This window comes from Leucoraja erinacea, chromosome 30, assembly GCF_028641065.1.
Source record: "Leucoraja erinacea ecotype New England chromosome 30, Leri_hhj_1, whole genome shotgun sequence".
Taxonomy (NCBI): domain Eukaryota; kingdom Metazoa; phylum Chordata; class Chondrichthyes; order Rajiformes; family Rajidae; genus Leucoraja; species Leucoraja erinaceus.
In genome coordinates, this window is record NC_073406.1 from 15,955,653 (window position 1) to 15,972,594 (window position 16,942).

General features: G+C 43.0%; 1 protein-coding gene across 1 annotated transcript in view; it reads right to left on the minus strand.

Moving 5' to 3' along the window:
• The window catches only part of cfap74 (cilia and flagella associated protein 74), a 134,130-nt gene that overhangs the window by 92,339 nt on the left and 24,849 nt on the right, over nt 1–16,942 (minus strand). Inside the window, exons 5-7 of the mRNA XM_055659016.1 lie at nt 9,237–9,335; nt 8,609–8,713; nt 5,900–6,070 (exon numbers count right to left, since the gene is read on the minus strand). Coding sequence (XP_055514991.1) covers nt 5,900–6,070; nt 8,609–8,713; nt 9,237–9,335 — 375 coding nt within the window. The remainder of the gene's footprint in view (nt 1–5,899; nt 6,071–8,608; nt 8,714–9,236; nt 9,336–16,942) is intronic.

Consider the following 16,942-nt stretch of genomic DNA (forward strand, 5'->3'; position numbering starts at 1 on the left):
ATGGAAACTGGAGCACCTGGAGAAAACCCACGCGGTCACAGAGAGAATGTAGAAACTCCGAAGATAGACACAAGAAGCTGGAGTAACTAAGCAGGACAGGCAGCATCTCTGGAGAGAAGAAATGGGTGGCGTTTCGGGTTAAGACCCTTCTTCCGACTGGTTAAGGATAAGGGAAAGGAGAGATATAGACGATGATGTAGAGAGATAAAGAATAACTAATAAAAGATATGCAAAAAAGGAACGATGATAAAGGAAACAGGCCATTGTTAGCTATTTGTTGGGTGAAAACGAGAAGCTAGTGCGACTTGGGTGGGGGAGGGATAGAGAGAGAGGGAATACGGGGGCTACCTGAAGTCAGATAAATCAATATTCATACCACTGGGCTGTAAGCAGACAGCACATGTAGTCAGGATCGAACCCAGGTCTCTGGTGCGGTAAGGCAGCAACACCACCACTGCGCCACTGCCGACTGAATGGCTATGAATTTCCCATTGGTGGAAGGATCACAGGTATAAAGGGGGAGATAATTAAAAACCTAAGAAAAATATTTCCTTTATGTAGTGTAGAAATCATGAGAGGAATAGATCGGGTAGATGCACAGAGTCTCTTGCCCAGAGTTGGGGAATCAAGTGCCAGAGGACATGGTTTAAGGAGAGGGGGGGAAGATAGGAATACGAACCTGAAGGGTAACTCTTTAACTCAAAGGGTGGTGGGTGCATGAAATGAGCTGCCGGAGGAGGTAGTTGAGGCAGATACTATTGCAACGTTTAAGAAACATTTAGACAGGTATTTGGATAGGACAGGTTTAACCATATAATAACCATATAACAATTACAGCACGGAAACAGGCCATCTCGACCCTTCTATTCCGTGCTGAACACATAATCTCCCCTAGTCCCATATACCTGCGTTCAGACCATAACCCTCCATTCCCTTCCCGTCCATATAACTATCCAATTTATTTTTAAATGATAAAAAAAAAATTATCATTTAAAATAAGTTTAGTGGGATATGGGCTTAATACAGGCAGGTAGGACTAGTGTTGGTGAGACATGTTGGCTGGTGTAGACAAATTGAGCTGAAGGGCCTGTTTCCATGCTATAAGACTCTATGACTATGAGATGCGGTGAAGGCAGGTTCCAACGTGGCCTTCAAGAGTTAATTGGGTGCATAAATGCTGATTTGCACAACCACAGAGTTGGGGACTAGGGGTGGGCGGAACCAGTGAGTTAGGTTGGTAGAGAGCTTGCATGGTCACAATGTGCCAATTGCCCTCCTTCTGTGTTGCAACCATGCGATGATTCAATCTGTAGCTGCCGTGTTTGGAGATTTCCTCCCACATCTATCCATCTGCTTTCAATAAACTATAATCTCCTGAGTTCAATGAAGGAAGATTTTAACCGATGATAATTCCTGAGCTGTATTAATCTATTCGGAATAAATATATGTACAGATTCTAGTTTATGTATTATATATTTTAATGCTGATCTTAGGTTGATAAGAACATAAGAAATAGAACCAGGACTGGACATTCAGACCCCCATTCCAGTTCTGCAATCCAACTGCTGATCTTTTACTGCAGTGACCCTTCATGCACTACTTCTATATGCTTTTATCCCCTTAAGATTACAAGACATAGGAGCTGAATTAGGCCATTCAGTCCATCGAGTCTGCTCAGCCAATCGATCATGGCTGATCTAATCTACCTTCTCAATCCCATTCTCCTGACTTCTCCCTGAATCTGATAACCTTTCAATCTCTGCCTTGAATCTAATCAATGAATGACAAACAGGCCCTTTGGCCCACAATGTATGTGTCAAACAGGATGCCAAATTAAACAAATCGCTTCTCCATGCACATGATCCATAATCCCTCCATTCCCTGCAGATCAATATATCTATCCAAATGCCTCTTAAGTGCCATGTTCTCATCTGCCTCCAACACCACTCTTCGCAGCACATTCCAGGCACCCACCACCCTCTGTGTAAAAAACTTGACCTCCACATCTTTAAACTTTGTCTCTCTTGCCTTAAACCTGTGCACGTGAGTATTTGACATTTCCACCCAGGGAAACAGGTTCTGACTGTCTATTGTATCTATGCCTCTCATTTTTTTAAACATCTATCAGTCTCGTCTCAAACTCCAATGCTCCAGAGAAAACAAACATAGTTTGTCCAACCTCGCCTTATAGCTAATGCCCTTTAATGTAGGCAATTATTTGGTACACATTTTCTGCACTCTCTCCAAAGCCTCTACATCCTTCCTGTAATTGGGCAGACCTGCACACAATACTCCAAATGCAGCCAAAACAAAACCCCTTAAAGTTACAACGTGACTTTCTGACTCTTATACCCAATGCCCCAACCAGAGAAGGCAACCACACCATATGCCTTCTTTATCACTCTATCTGATAGTGTTGACATTGTCAGGTAGCTATTAACTTGGACACCAAGATCACAAATACATCAATGCTGTTAAGTGTCTTGCCATTAACTATATACTTTCCCCTTCCATTCAACCTCCCAAAATACAAGACCTCAGACTTGCTTCTGATGAAACTCCATCTGCCATTCTTCGGCTCATTTCTGTAGCTGATCTGTATACTGAGACTGCTGTATACTTTGATAGGGACCATAGACACATGGAACTGCAAATGCTTGTTTACATAAAACAAACGCTGGAGTGCTGGAGTAACTCAGCAGGTCATGCATCTCTATGGGACATGGGTAGGTGACGTTTTGGGTCAAGACCCTTCTTCAGACTGATTATTGTGCAGGGGAGAAAGCTGGAAGAGAGGTGGGGGCTGGACAAAGCCTGGCAGGTGATGGTGGATACAGATGAGGGGTGGTTTTGATTGGCAAATGGGTGAACAAAAGCTAGAGATAAAAAGGAGACATAGCGTGTAAGATAAGGAGAGAAGAGAAATGGAAAGCCAGAGGGAGTGATATAGGTGGAAAAGGATGGGGGAAAGGGGAATAGTTGAACAAATGGGTGTGTACCTGGTGGGGCACAGAGAAGGTGGGGGGGGAGGGGGATATTACGTGAAATTGAAGCATTCAATGTTCATACCGTTGGGCTGTAAGCTACACAAACGGAATATGAGGCATTGTTCCTCCAAACAGTGTGTGGTCTCATTTTGGCATTGGAGGAGGCCCAGATCAGAATAGTTGGTATGGGAATGGGAAAGGGAGTTAAAATGGTTCACAAATGTGATATCCATTAGGCCAAGGCAAACCAAACGGAGTGTTCAGCAAAATAATTGCTGAATATATATTTGCCGTTGCCGATGTAAAGGAGTCCACAACGGGAGTCCAGCAACGCAGCCGCAGGTCCGGTGGACTGGGACATCGGGAGCTCGCGGGTCTGGGAGGAGAGAGAGAGACCGCTTCCCGGAGCTCCCGCAACGCGACATCTCCAGCCGGTGTCACGGGGTTGGAACAACCCGGACCGGGACAGTACATCACCCGGCGCGGCTTCATGGCCGTGGGACTCACCATCGCCCGTGGGGGTTCCAACCTTGGACTTTCAGACCGGGAGCGGGGCCGTAAATCGCCCCGCGCGGCCTAAAATGGCCGTGGGACTCATCATCGCCCGCCTGGGGCTTGGACATCGGGAGAGACACGGAGAACAGGGGAGAGAAAAGACTTGCCTTCCATCACAGTGGCTTCACTGTGATGGATGTTTGTGTGAATTTAATTATGTGTATGTCTTTAAGACAGTGTCTTTGTTTGTATGGCTGTGGAAACAACATTTCGTTTGAGTCTCACTGGGGCTCAAATGATAATAAATTTGTATTGTATTGTATATTGTATTGAGCACTGAATGCAGTAGATGAGGTTACAGGAGGTGAATGTGAACCTCTGTCTCCCCTGGAAGGGTTGCTGGGATCCCTTAATGAATGTGAGAGAGGAGTTGTAAGGAGGTGACTGTTGATGCGATCACGTTGACTCACCACCAGCCACTCTTCCATCTCCACCCCTTTTCCACTTTCCGTAGTGGCCACTCCTTCCACTACTACATGCTTCAATCATCCTTTCTCACCCAAACTATCCCCTCCCCAGTTTTCTCTTTAGAGTGAAGGCAGACACAAAATGTTGGAGTAACTCAGCGGATCAGGCAGCATCTCTGGAGAAAAGTAATAGACGACGTTTTGGGTCGAGACCCTACTTCAGACTCTCTTTAGTGTAATGTTGAAAGTGGATTTAAACCTATGTCTCCCAGATTTATAGGTTGGATGTTAACCTGCAGTGTCATTCCATCTGTTCTCAATCATTTCCAAATGACCAGGTTGTAAATGAAACTGAAACAACAAAAGGTGGTGGAATGAAGAAAAGGATGCTCAGCCCAACTAGTTACTACTTCTTCAATTGTCTCCTGCTGATACTAAATCCATACAATTTCTGTTTGAGTGCTTCAACTGGCTTGGCACAAGATAAAGGCAAAGAATCATAGATGCTTTATCTAAGCTAGTCCAATTTGCCCACGTTTAAGCCATATCCCTCAAAACCTTTTCTATCTATGTATCTGCGCAATGGTCATAAATATTCTTATTGTACATGCCTCAACTAATTGTTCTGGCAGCTCGATCCATAAACCTACCACCCTCTGTGTGAACAAGTTGCCCTTTAAGTTCCTATTCCATTTTTCTCCTTTCACCTGAAACCTAGGCCGTCTAGTTTCTGATTTCTCTAACCTAGGAAAAAGACTTTGTGCATTCACCTTATCAATTCCCCTCATGATTTTGTACACTTTGATAAGATCACCACACAGTCTCCTGCACTCTAAGGATAAGGTTCTAGCCTGCCTAACCTCATCCTTTTGCTCAGGCCCTCAAGTCCTGGTAAAAAAAAAAAATAGAAATGTGTATTCTCAGCAAAGGAATTTTATCCATCAGACATGCATAAAGAAATGTCACAAATAATGATACAAATGATCCATTAAAATGAGTAAGATCATCATGAAGAAGGGTCTCGACCCAAAACGTCACCTATTCCTTCGCTCCAGAGATGCTGCCTCACCTGCTGAGTTTCTCCAGCATTTTTGTCTACCTAAGATCACCATGAACATACTGTGCATGGAACATTTCAATATTCGGCCAATGCTTAATACTTTCTGATAACACTGAAGAAAATCACAGGTTAGAAATTGATTGATGTGGACAAACAGTAAATGTGCAATATATTATGTGCATGTTCCATTTTGAAAATGGAACAGTACGGATCATAAAATCAAATAGAAAATGACCCTTTCAGCCTCCTTGTCACGACTGACCATGACATTTACTTACACTTATTGCATTTGCCTACATCAGGTTCATATCCCTCTCCATCTTTCATATCTAAGTACCTGTCCAAATACTTTTTTACAGTTGAAATTGTATCAGCAGCCACTACCTCCTCTGGCAGCTTATTTCATATAACAGCCACTCTCTTTGTGAAAAACTTACCATTCAATCTCCTTAGGACATCTCACCTCTCACCTGTGGCATCCAGCTCTAGATTTCCCTGCTTTGGGAAAATGATTCTGACTATTTATCCTATCTATACCCCTCATCATTTTATAATCCTCCATAAGGCCACCGATCAACCTCTAAAGTTCCAATGAAAAAAAAAAATTCTATACAACCTCTCTTTTTGCGTAAAGCCCTCCCTTCCAGGCAATCACCTGATTAATCTCTTGTGCACTCTCATTATTGCTCCCACATTCTTCCTGAAGTGTGACAACTACACATTTTTACATTAAGTGCTACTTTGCTGTCAGCCATTATTGAGGCATTTTGATTGTTCACATGAATAGTAAATGGTGCAGAGAATGGTGCTGAAAAGTACCAGAGCAGTTCACGATCTGTTTAGAAAATGACAAAAGACTAAAGTAGATTTCTGATTGAAGTTTCACCAACTTTTTGATTGCTGTTTTTTTTATCCTTTGCTCTGCTTGTAAAATAGCTGCCTCTTTGGTTTGCAGCCTTTGCTTTGCCTCATATATTTCATATTCCTCCTCGTCTTTCTTATGTTCTTCATGGAGTTTCAATAATTTTGCTTGCTCAAGTTCAACTTGGAAGACTTCACGCCTGAAATAGGGAGAAAAAGACTCTGTAAACCAGATCTGAACAAAAGTTTCCTAACTTTTAAAAAGGAAATGTCATGCTGGCCATCCATGGTCAACGTATACCACTTAAATAACATCATGCCATTGCCATCATAAAATAATAATTTATCCATCTTGTACTTTTGCCACAAAAACAAATAGGCTGCATGAACCATGAAATATGTTAGGTCAAGTAAGCCAAACTTTGAAATGTATGATTTGGTAATAAAATGAATTAAATTAATATGATTAAATCATTTAATTTAGTAATTATAAAATAACTAGGCTTGCGGACCAAAGGCTACAATTATCACTTAAACCATAAAGCAAACTACTGAAATGGTTAACAATAACCAGATTAAAGTAGAAATATAAGTGCAGAGGATGAAATCATAATTTTGTTAGTCTGAAGATTATTTTCAGCTTAAGGATTGATATTAATATATCCCACAGGTTAATAATATATCCCACAGGATATTAATATATCCCACATTGGCATTGAAGCAAGTAAATAAACACATGGTATATACATTGTGAAGAGAAAGAGCTTTCAATGATGTTTATTCCATTCCTTCGAGCTAGGGAATGGCAACGGATTTTGTACCGTTCATTACAGTTAGTGTAAAATGAGGGGATTATGAGCCTTCGATTTGTTTATAGAAATTTTTTTGAGATTTTAAGCTTCCAAATAGCAGAGCACACCAAATTCTGTGCCTTAAAGTTTTGTTAAAATCTCCAATACTTTGCTCAGAATACAGAAGAAAACGTTCCAGAATGGATAAATAATATATGTAGGAAAGAACTGCAGATGCTAGTTTAATTCGAAGGTAGACACAAAATGCTGGAGTAACTGAGCGGGATACGCAGCATCTCTGGAGAGAAGGAATGGGTGACGTTTCGGGTCGAAGCCCTTCTTCAGACTGATGTCAGGGGAGTGGGAGGGACAGAGATAGAACGTAGTCGGAAACACTAAGACTGGTAGGCGAACTGGGAAGAGGGAGGGGATGGAGAGAGCGGGAAAGCAAGGGCTGTTTGAAGTTAGAGAAATCAATGTTCATATCGCTGGGGTGTAAGCTACCCAAGTGAAATAGAAGGTGCTGTTCCTCCAATTTGCGCTGGGCCTCACTCTGACAATGGAGGAGGCCCAGGACAGAGAGGTTAGATTGGGAATGGGAGGGGGAGTTAAAGTGCTGAGCAACCGGGAGATAAGGTAGGTTAAGGCGGAGTGAGCAGAGGTGTTCAGCGAAACGATCGCCGAGCCTGCGCTTGTTCTCGCCAATGTACAGAAGTTGACACCTGGAACAGCGGATGCAGTAGTTGAGGTTGGAGGAGGTGCAAGTGATCCTCTGCCTCACCTGAAAAGACTGTTGGGGTCCTTGGATGGAGTCGAGGGGGGAGGTAAAGGAACAGGTGTTGCATCTCCTGCAGTTGCAGGGGAAAGTACCTGGGGAGGGGGTGGTTTGGGTGGGAAGGGACGAGTTGACCAGAGAGTTGCGGAGGGAACGGCCTCCTTGGGAAGCAGAAAGGGGTGGAGATGGGGAGATGTGGCCGTCCGAGGTGGTGAAAGTGTTGGAGGATTATATGCTGTTATTAATATGATTGGATATCCCAAGAAATCAGAAAGGAGAACTGACAAAATCACAGCTTCAGTATTAAATTTCAACTAACCTACTTCAGAATCAACAGATTGCCAGCTAAAAAAATCTCGATGAAATGTAGGACAAGTCATGATACAGCTTACAAATCCTACCTGACTCAGGGGACTAATAGCTGTATTTATCTCTAAGCCAACGGACAAATAGCAAACAATCTAAATATGTTATAAGATTCACTACATATTTATGTAAAAAATAATTCAGTTCATTTAATTAAGTTAAAACAACATTATTTTAACTTAATTTAAAATAATAATAGTTATAACTGTGCTATCATACAATAAATAATAAATGCAGAATCATGAAATATGTGAGGAGAATACTTTGCAGGGTCAGATGGGCAGTAGCAAAAAGGGGATAGATTTAAAATCATTGGCAAAAAGCCGAGGAAAGATAAGCAATAAAAACAGATGCTGGAAACACACAGTAGGTCCGGCAGCATCTGTGGAAAGGAAAACAGAGTTAACTGAGTTAATGTTTCAGGTCTGAGATGCTCCCAATGCTGCATTGTTATAGAGTTCTAGGTTCATAGCTTGTTACAGCATAGCCTGTGCCAGTCATCAGTCTAGATGAAGGGTCTTGACCCACAACGCTGACTGTCCATTTCCCCCCTCAGATCCTACCTGACCAACTGAGTTCTCCCAGTTTGTTTTATGCACCCGCCGTCAATCACCCATTTACACTAATCCCCTTTATTCCCCCCCACCCCCTCAACTAAACCCCCTAACTAAGAAACAGTATTAACAGAAGGTTCTGATGGAAGGCCATCAGCTGAAACATACTCTTCCCACAGATGCTGCTTGACTACTCTGTATTTGTCTCATTTTATTTCCAGCATCTGTATTTTTCTGTTTTCAATAACTTACTCATTCTCTTGCAATATCAAATTAATTTTGGAATAAATATCCTCCTCCTCTCGAAGTTCTTCACACAGCCGTCGGTGTTGTGTTCGAAGGCGAAACAAAGCAGCCCTGAGAAAACAATCAATAACATTAATGATCAGCAAACTCATGATGTCTGAAAGCAAGAATTGGTATAGTCATGGTTAGAGAGTGATACAGCATGGAAACAGGCCCTTCAGCCCACCAAGCCTCTGTTGACCACCAACCCCTACATAAGCTCTGTGTGAATGCCACATTCCTAACAGCTCCCCCACTGCCCCCACTCACCAGATTCTAGCCTCCCTTACATGCCAGCGGCAATTCACAGCGACCAATTCATCTACCAACTGACAGGTCTTTAGAATATTGGAGGAAACCAAAAACCAGGCAGCAACTCTACCGCTGCACCCGCCAGCCACCGTACCACCCTGGAGTTCTTCCAGCACTTTGCTTTTTGCTCAAGATTCCAACATTCTTGTGTCTCCTAGGACACTGCTGATACGCTGTTTTTCATAAAAACATCCTATTCATCAGTTAAAATATATATGAGAGAGAAAGAGAGAACAGGATGTTGAAAAAAATGATTCCCACAGTTAGGAAACCTCAGGCTTACATATTGTTAGCAGTTTGTTGTTCTTCAATATCTTTTTCCACTTTATCTCTCTCTGTCTCTAAAGTTTCCATTCTCCTGCGACATTCTTTCAGTTCTTCTCTGAAATTAGAAAACATTCCAATGACCTGCTACACAGAACTTTCAGAGCCACGAACAGTTATCATCCTTTTATAACTATAAAACTCTGATCTTGGATGGATGGATGCGTGTGTGTGTGTGTGTGTGTGTGTGTGTGTGTGTGTGTGTGTGTGTGTGTGTGTGTGTGTGTGTGTGTGTGTGTGTGTGTGTGTGTGTGTGTGTGTGTGTGTGTGTGTGTGTACTTATTTATCTGTGTGTGATCACATCTACTCGAAAAAAACGACGCGCGAACCCGTGAAGTCCAAAATTTATCCCCTGGTCCAAAATTGTCTTATCTGAAAAATTCATGCTTTATTTCTCGAGTTATTTATGAAAATGTTCACAAATCTGAAATGTCTTTGAAAATGGAAACCGAGCGGCTTTGGCTGATGACGTCACAATGGCTCTGCGTGCTGTGGGTTCTGCGTGCTGCGTCTGTGCTGCGAGTGATGTCCCCGCGTGAGCTGCTGCCGCCCCCCCCCCTCCGTGAGCTCCAGCTCTCCCGTGAGCTGCCCCCCCCCCCCCCCTCCCGTCCTCTCTCTCCCCTCTCCCCCCCCTCTCCTCTCTCTCTCCCTCTCTCTCTCTCTCTCTCTCTCTCTCTCTTTCTCTCCCTCTTTCTCTCTCTCTCTCTCTCTCTCGCCCCCCTCTCTCTTTCCTTCTCCCCCCTCTCTGTCTCCCCCTCCTTCTCTCTGGCCTCTCTCTGTCTTCCCCCCCTCTCCCCCCCTCCTCTCTCTCCCTCCTCTCTCTCTCCCTCCTCTCTCTCGCTCCCTCTCCCCCCCTCTCCCCCCCCTTCCCCCTCCCCCTCTGCCCCCTCCCCCACCCTCCCTACCCTCCAATCCCTCCCCTCCTCCCCTCCATCCCCAAGTTTGCCCCTATAGGAAGCAAATAATTAAAAATCATTAGTAAACAACCTTTTCATGTAAAATGGAATATAAATGGAAACATTATCCCACTTTCTTGAAATCTCATTAAAATTGCAAAGGGAGAGATTTCAGATAAGCACCAAGCGTTGGAACTTGCTAAACAAACCCTCCTGGCCTTGGTCTCTTCATGACAGTACACGCCATTGTCACTAACATATTAGGAAAATCAAAACAATTATTTACCTAAAAATGACATTCCATTAGTTTTGTTTGCATAAAAAGTTACATTTAACCATAACCATATTAAGGCCTTAGAATCTAATAAAACTAATGCGCGAGTTTTTCATAAAATATTTTCTTTGGTCTTGTAAAAAGAGAAAAAATCTGTATATTGATGGAGTGTTAAGCCTTATTAACTTAAATTTATGGTTAAAAATATAAACCTTGCAATAATTTGAGGTGTATGAGTGACGATGATGATGCTAGTAAACATTATTCATTTATGAGCATAACCTTCAAAGTTATTTTCTTTTTCTGACTGAGTGTGTCAGTTCTAACATTTAGCCTGGGGACGCGACTGGGTAAGGATGGCAGATTTTCTTTCCTGGCGGATAATAGCGAACCAGATGGGTTTTTTACAACAATCTAATAATTTCACCATCACAAATTTCTTACTCCAGATTTATTTAATTACTTAAATGTAAATTCTCCATCTGTAGTGGATTAATTCACGGGATGCTCGTCCAGTAACCTAATTACTGTGCCACTGTATCCTACCTCACCTCAAAGGAGCATCTTTGGAAGTATACCTCATGGTAGTCCATCATTGACAAAGTCATCACAAATTACAACTATGGGCATGGGAAGACTGTGGTGTTGATGTTTGATGCCATAGTTCCTCCATCTGGAGCTTGATCTCATTGAGGGTTGGCAATGTCCCCTCTTGAACGTTTTGCAGGAGACCCTCGTGAATGGTGATGGGCTACTCTAGGTTGCTTCTCAAGCACTTGTATGGCTGAACTTTTTTTCTATCTGTCTCAGCTTCCCACACAAGCCCTGTTTGGGAGATAATTGTCATCCATTCTGATGCTGTATCTGCTCCTTCCAAGTTGCATTTCTATCACCATAAGCCCACGGTTAGCTATGTTTATGCTCACAAGGACCTCAATATTGGCCATTATGCCCTGCCAGCAAATGTTTATTATTGAACAGAGGAAACATCTGTGAAGCTGCTTGAGCTGTTTAATGTGTCATCTGTAGAGGGTTCATTGGCAAATATGCACAGTGCTTATCACACTTGCTTCCTTGGCTGAAAGTTATGCTTATAAAGCAGAAAGAATCAGGAAGGACACTAGTTAATAAACAACTAGCACACTATGAACAAAAGCATTAATCGAAAAGAAAATTGATATACTTCAGTCAGTTCTCCCTGGGGAGGGGCGAGAAACCTGAGAGAATTTTCACCAAATATGGAAGGAATAGATTGGGTAGACAGCCAGAACCTTTCTGTCCATGATGGAAATGTCAAAGACTAAAGGGCATACATTTTAAGTGAGAGGGTCAAAGTTTAAGGGAGATGTGCGAGGCGATTTATTTTACACAGAGAGTGGTGGGGGTTTCGGTGCCAGCAGTCGTAGTGGAAGCAGGTATGAGAGGGGCATTTAAGGGGCTTTTAAATAGGCATATGCATATGCAGAGGAAGGAGGGATATGGATCATATTAGTTACACTTCGTATCATGTTTGGCATGGACATTATGGACTGAAGCACTTGTTCCTGTGTTCCATATTCTATATTCTATTTTCTGCTAATTTCCCTGGCTCTTGGTAGGATGAATGTTGCCATCCACCAATCTAGGTCATTTAAAATCATCTTATTCGAAAGAATCCGCGGTGAAGCGTGATTTTTATTTTCTAGGTTGACTTCCCTCCATGAAAATAATTAGCCTTTAATTGACCTCCACTATATTTACTTACTTATCACTTACGTATAAAAATTTCCCACAAAGAGGAGACAAACCAGAAAGCTAATGGACTAAATGGAAGAAGTTAATTTAAAAACAGCTCTGCTTGGAACATTTAAGACATTTGTAAGAAAAGTGCCAACATGGCATAAAAGCTTTAACATACCGTAATGTACCACATGTAGAACAATCTTTACAATTTACCATAACAAAATTATTACTGGAAAGTTATTCAAAAATAAAAAGGACAATATGATTCTAATGGAAACCATTATCAAAGCTGCATAATTTAATGTTTCACTATTAATTTGAAACTAAAATATTCAGCTGCTGAGCCCCAGAGGCATCATCACTCTCAGTAATTATCAAAATCTTTCAGCTGTGATGGGATTTACCAGCTTCCATTATGTAAACATTCTAATATAGCCCTGAGCAGATTTTGTCAGGCATGAGGTCTGTGAAATTGAGATCTGTCAAAATGATTCCTTAGCTGTACCTCAAGGCTCTGCGCTTCATACATTTGATAACATACAAAGTTAAACAAAACCTTACTTATTCTGGAAAAAACAAGTTGAAAAATCTCAACTTTGGGTTGTTTGGTAATTTTTCAACCTTGATTCTAACTCTGGCAAGTACCTTCATAGTGTTGCCTAACATCTAAATAATAACCAAAACATCCAGGAATCCTGCTGTCCTTTGTCATCAAATCTCTCCTGCAATCTACTTTGTGCTCTTTTATCTAAAATAAACTATTTTCAGTCCATGGGCTTCACTGACTGGACCAGCACTGATAACCCTTGTTGCTCTTGAGAAAGTGGTGATGTGCCACCTCCTTTCTGAACTGCAGCAGTTCTTCTGGGGAAAGCCCTCTCTCCGTGTGGCTGGAGAGGATTATCGGTATCTAGAGGTAGCAATGAGAAAGGACATGGTGATACGTTTCCAGGTCAGAATGGTATGGTGACTGAGAAGAGAACCTGTAGGTGGTGGGATTCCCAAGTGCCTGCTGCCTTCTTGTTGGTAGAGTTGAACGTCTTGTGAGTTATTGGCACTGTACTCATCCAGGATAGCTTTTCATCACACTCCTGTTTATGTCTTCTAAATGGAGAAATGGCCTTGGAATGTCAGGAGGTCAGTCACTCATGCCAGGGTATCCAGCTTCTGACCTGCTCTTGCAACCATGGTATATTATGTGGCTGGTCCACTTGGCTTTCTGGATAATGCTGCCTTCCAAGATATTGCTTGTTCTGATTTATTCAGAGGGCAGGTCTTTGACCTGAAATGTTAACACTGTTTCTCTTACCACAGATGCCACCTGAACCTGTTATCAATTTCTGCTTCTCTTTGAAAATGTACCTTAATCATCACATGGGTATATGCACATATAAATATGCAGCAAAGCAGAACTGGATAATATAATTCATGACGATCTTACACTGTCAATGGGATAGCTATAGAAATTGACAAAATTAATTATTTACATTAATTATTGTACTTAAAATTATAATAATTGTAATTATAATAATTCATTTATTATTATTATTATTATTATTATTATTATTATTATTATTATTATTATTAAATACATTTTGAGGAAGAGAATGTGAACACATTCCAGTAGAAATTGCTTCTCTCTATGGAACATAGACCAGTACCGCCCAGCAACAGGTTCTTCAGCCAAGAATATCTGTGCCGAATGCCATGCCAAGTTAAACTAATCTCCTCTACCTGCTTGTGATTCCTATCCATCCACTCCCTGCATAACCACATGCCTATCTAAATGCCTTTTAAACGCCACTGTTGTATCTGCCTCTACCACCACCACCGGCAGCATGTTCCAGGCATCCACCACTCTAAAAAAACTTGCCCACACGTCTCCTTTATATTTTACCCCTCTGACCTTAAAGCAATGCCCTTAGATCCTTGACATTCTCATCCTGGAAAAAAGGTTCAGACTGTTTATCCTATCTGTGCCTCTAATAATTTCAGGTCAAGACCCTTCTTCAGACTGACCCAAAACGTCACCTATTCCTTCTCTCCAGTGATGCTGCTTGTCCTGCTGAATTACTCCAGCATTTGTGTCTACCAAGGAGTACAAGCATATGGTTTCCTAAAAGTGGTGCCTCAGGTGGATAGGATAATAAAGAATGCTTTTGACACTTAATCAGTCAAGGAACTGAGTATAGAAGTTGGGAAATTATGTTATAGTTATACATGAGGTTGGTGAGGTTGCACTTGGGTTGTTGTGTTCAGTTCTGGTCACCATACTATAGGAAATATGCCATTAAGCTGGAAAGAGTGCAGAGAAAATTTATGAGGACGTTGCCAGGACTCAAGGCCCTGAACTATAGGGACAGATTGGACAGACTAGGACTTTATTCCTTGGAGAGCGGGAGGCTGAGGGGTGATCCTATGGAGGTGTATACATCCATGAGGTGCATAGATAGGGTGAATGCACCCTATGCATCTTTTTTTTTCAGGATAGGGGAATGAAGAATTCGATTTAAATAATGAATTGAAATAAAGGATTCAATTCAATTCAATGAAGAACTCGATTTAAGATTTAAGATTTAAACTAGGTTTAAGGTGGGTTGGGAAAGATCCAATAGGAACCAGTGTGGCAACTTTTCTCACACAGAGGGTGTTGTGTATATGGAATGAGCTGCCAGCGGAGGTAGTTGAGGCAGATACATTAAAATACATTTGGACAGGTAAATGGGTAGAGAATGTTTAGAGAGAAATGAACTAGACGTGGGGAAATGGAAGTGGAGCATCTTAATCGGCATGGACTAGTTGGGCCGAGGGGCCTGTTTCCGTAGTGCATTACTCTACGAATCTCATCCTTTGCTGGAGGAAATATGTGCTGTGAACCCAACAAAACCTGTCAGCTTCTTTCAACCTCCATCATATTTGAGCCAAATATATTTTGTAATTTAAATTCTGAACAATTGAAAGTTTCTCGAGGATTTTTCCTAAAATATAGATAGAAGTTACCAAAGAAAATAACAACAATCGGCACAGACATTGTGGACCGAATGGCCTGTTCTTGTACTGTTCTATGTTCTAAATAAAAGTACCTCGGAAGTTTATAAAATCATGAGAGGTATAGACAGGGTAGGCAGTCAGAGGGCAGAAATGTCAAAGGCTAAAGGCCATAGCTTTAAATATTTTACTTCGGAGTCACGTGAGTGACTTCGTGAAGAAGCCCGCTCAGGGCGCAGGTGCGGCATTATGCCAGCAAGTGCAACAGCGGCGGCAGCTGGAGTCAGGCTCTCCAGCTGCACTTTAAAAGCGCACTTTCAGGTAAGTGAAGGGTGCGTTGGGAACGGAGCGAGTTGGAGTTGGTTTTGTTTTGGAAAACATGTCCCAACGTAAGAAACTCGCGACTAGAGCTGCCCGAGCTTTAACTCCGCCAGAGGAGTCTATTCCAGCGGGGCAGCAGCCAGCGGCACTACCGCTGGAACAGCGGTTTGAAATTCCTCAGACCGAGCCGGGCCCAGTCACGCCAGAGCCTACACGGCGGGCTGGGAAAGCCACCCGTAAGACAAACCGGTCGGTCGATTCCGATTCCGATTCGTCGGAGGAGGACGTGTCCACCCCGAAGCGGGGGAGAGACAGCCGCTTAAGCTGCATCCAGCAGCTGTTGGAGGGGATGGTTTACTGGGAGCAGCAGCGCTCTTGGTCAGACAGGACAGGCGCCCCCTCCATGGTGCTGAGTCCGGCACCCCCCTTTGCGACCTCGGACCAGGACTGGGAGGTCAGCATCGGTGACCAGGGGCAGGCTGGTCTGAATATGGGGCAGGCGGAAGGTACCGAGAAAGAGCAGGGTGTGCAGGAAGAGCTGCTAGGGGTCGTAACCCGATTCGTTGCTACCCCACGGGTTGGAGCACCACTGCAGCCTAGAATGGCTGCAAGTATAAATCATCTCTCCAACAAGCCACTGCAGGAGAAGGTGCTCGCCCAAGTGCTGGACGAGCACATCGCCCCGGATAACTGTGAGGCCCTGAAGGTCAAGAGCCTCAACCCTCAGATATGGGGTAACGTGGGTGGACCTATTCGAACTCAGGAGGTCAAACTCCAGCGCGTACTTCGCCTCCTGACGGCGGCGATAACAGCATACGCACGGGGAGTCGAGACCACAGAAATGACAGCTCACCAACAGGATGTCTTGGCGCTCATGTGCACGACGCAATACGAGCTGAACAATCTCAGGAGAGATAACATTAGGCCGGCACTGAATCCTAAATTTGCAGGATTGTGCAAAGCTCCCACTGTAGAGACCGACTCATTTCTTTTTGGGAAAGACTTAAATAAGCAACTCAAAGAAATGGAGGAGGCTTCAAAAACCTTTAGCCTCATGAGGGCAACACCGCCAGCACCTATACCGAAGCTCTTCATAACACCAAGGCGGCAGCACACCGCTGCATCCACCAGTCGGCATCCTCCATATGCGACTGGTCAAAGCTTGGGGCCGCACTATCCCCAGAAACCTTTTTTAGGTCAGGGCCTGCAGCGGACCCCCTGGAAAATGCGCCTCCCCCCAACATCGCCAGCTCGTCGACAGAGAACATCCAAAAAGAGAAAACCTCAACCCCGCCAATAACCATGGAGGTAGGTGGATCTGGTTCCTACCCGCATATTGTGAATAAGGGTGAATTACTAACAGGGGGAGGTTACACTTATTTAAAGAAGCATGGGGGAGGATCACAGATGATAAATATATACTTAATAGTATTCAAGGTTATAAAATAGAGTTTATTTCGAATA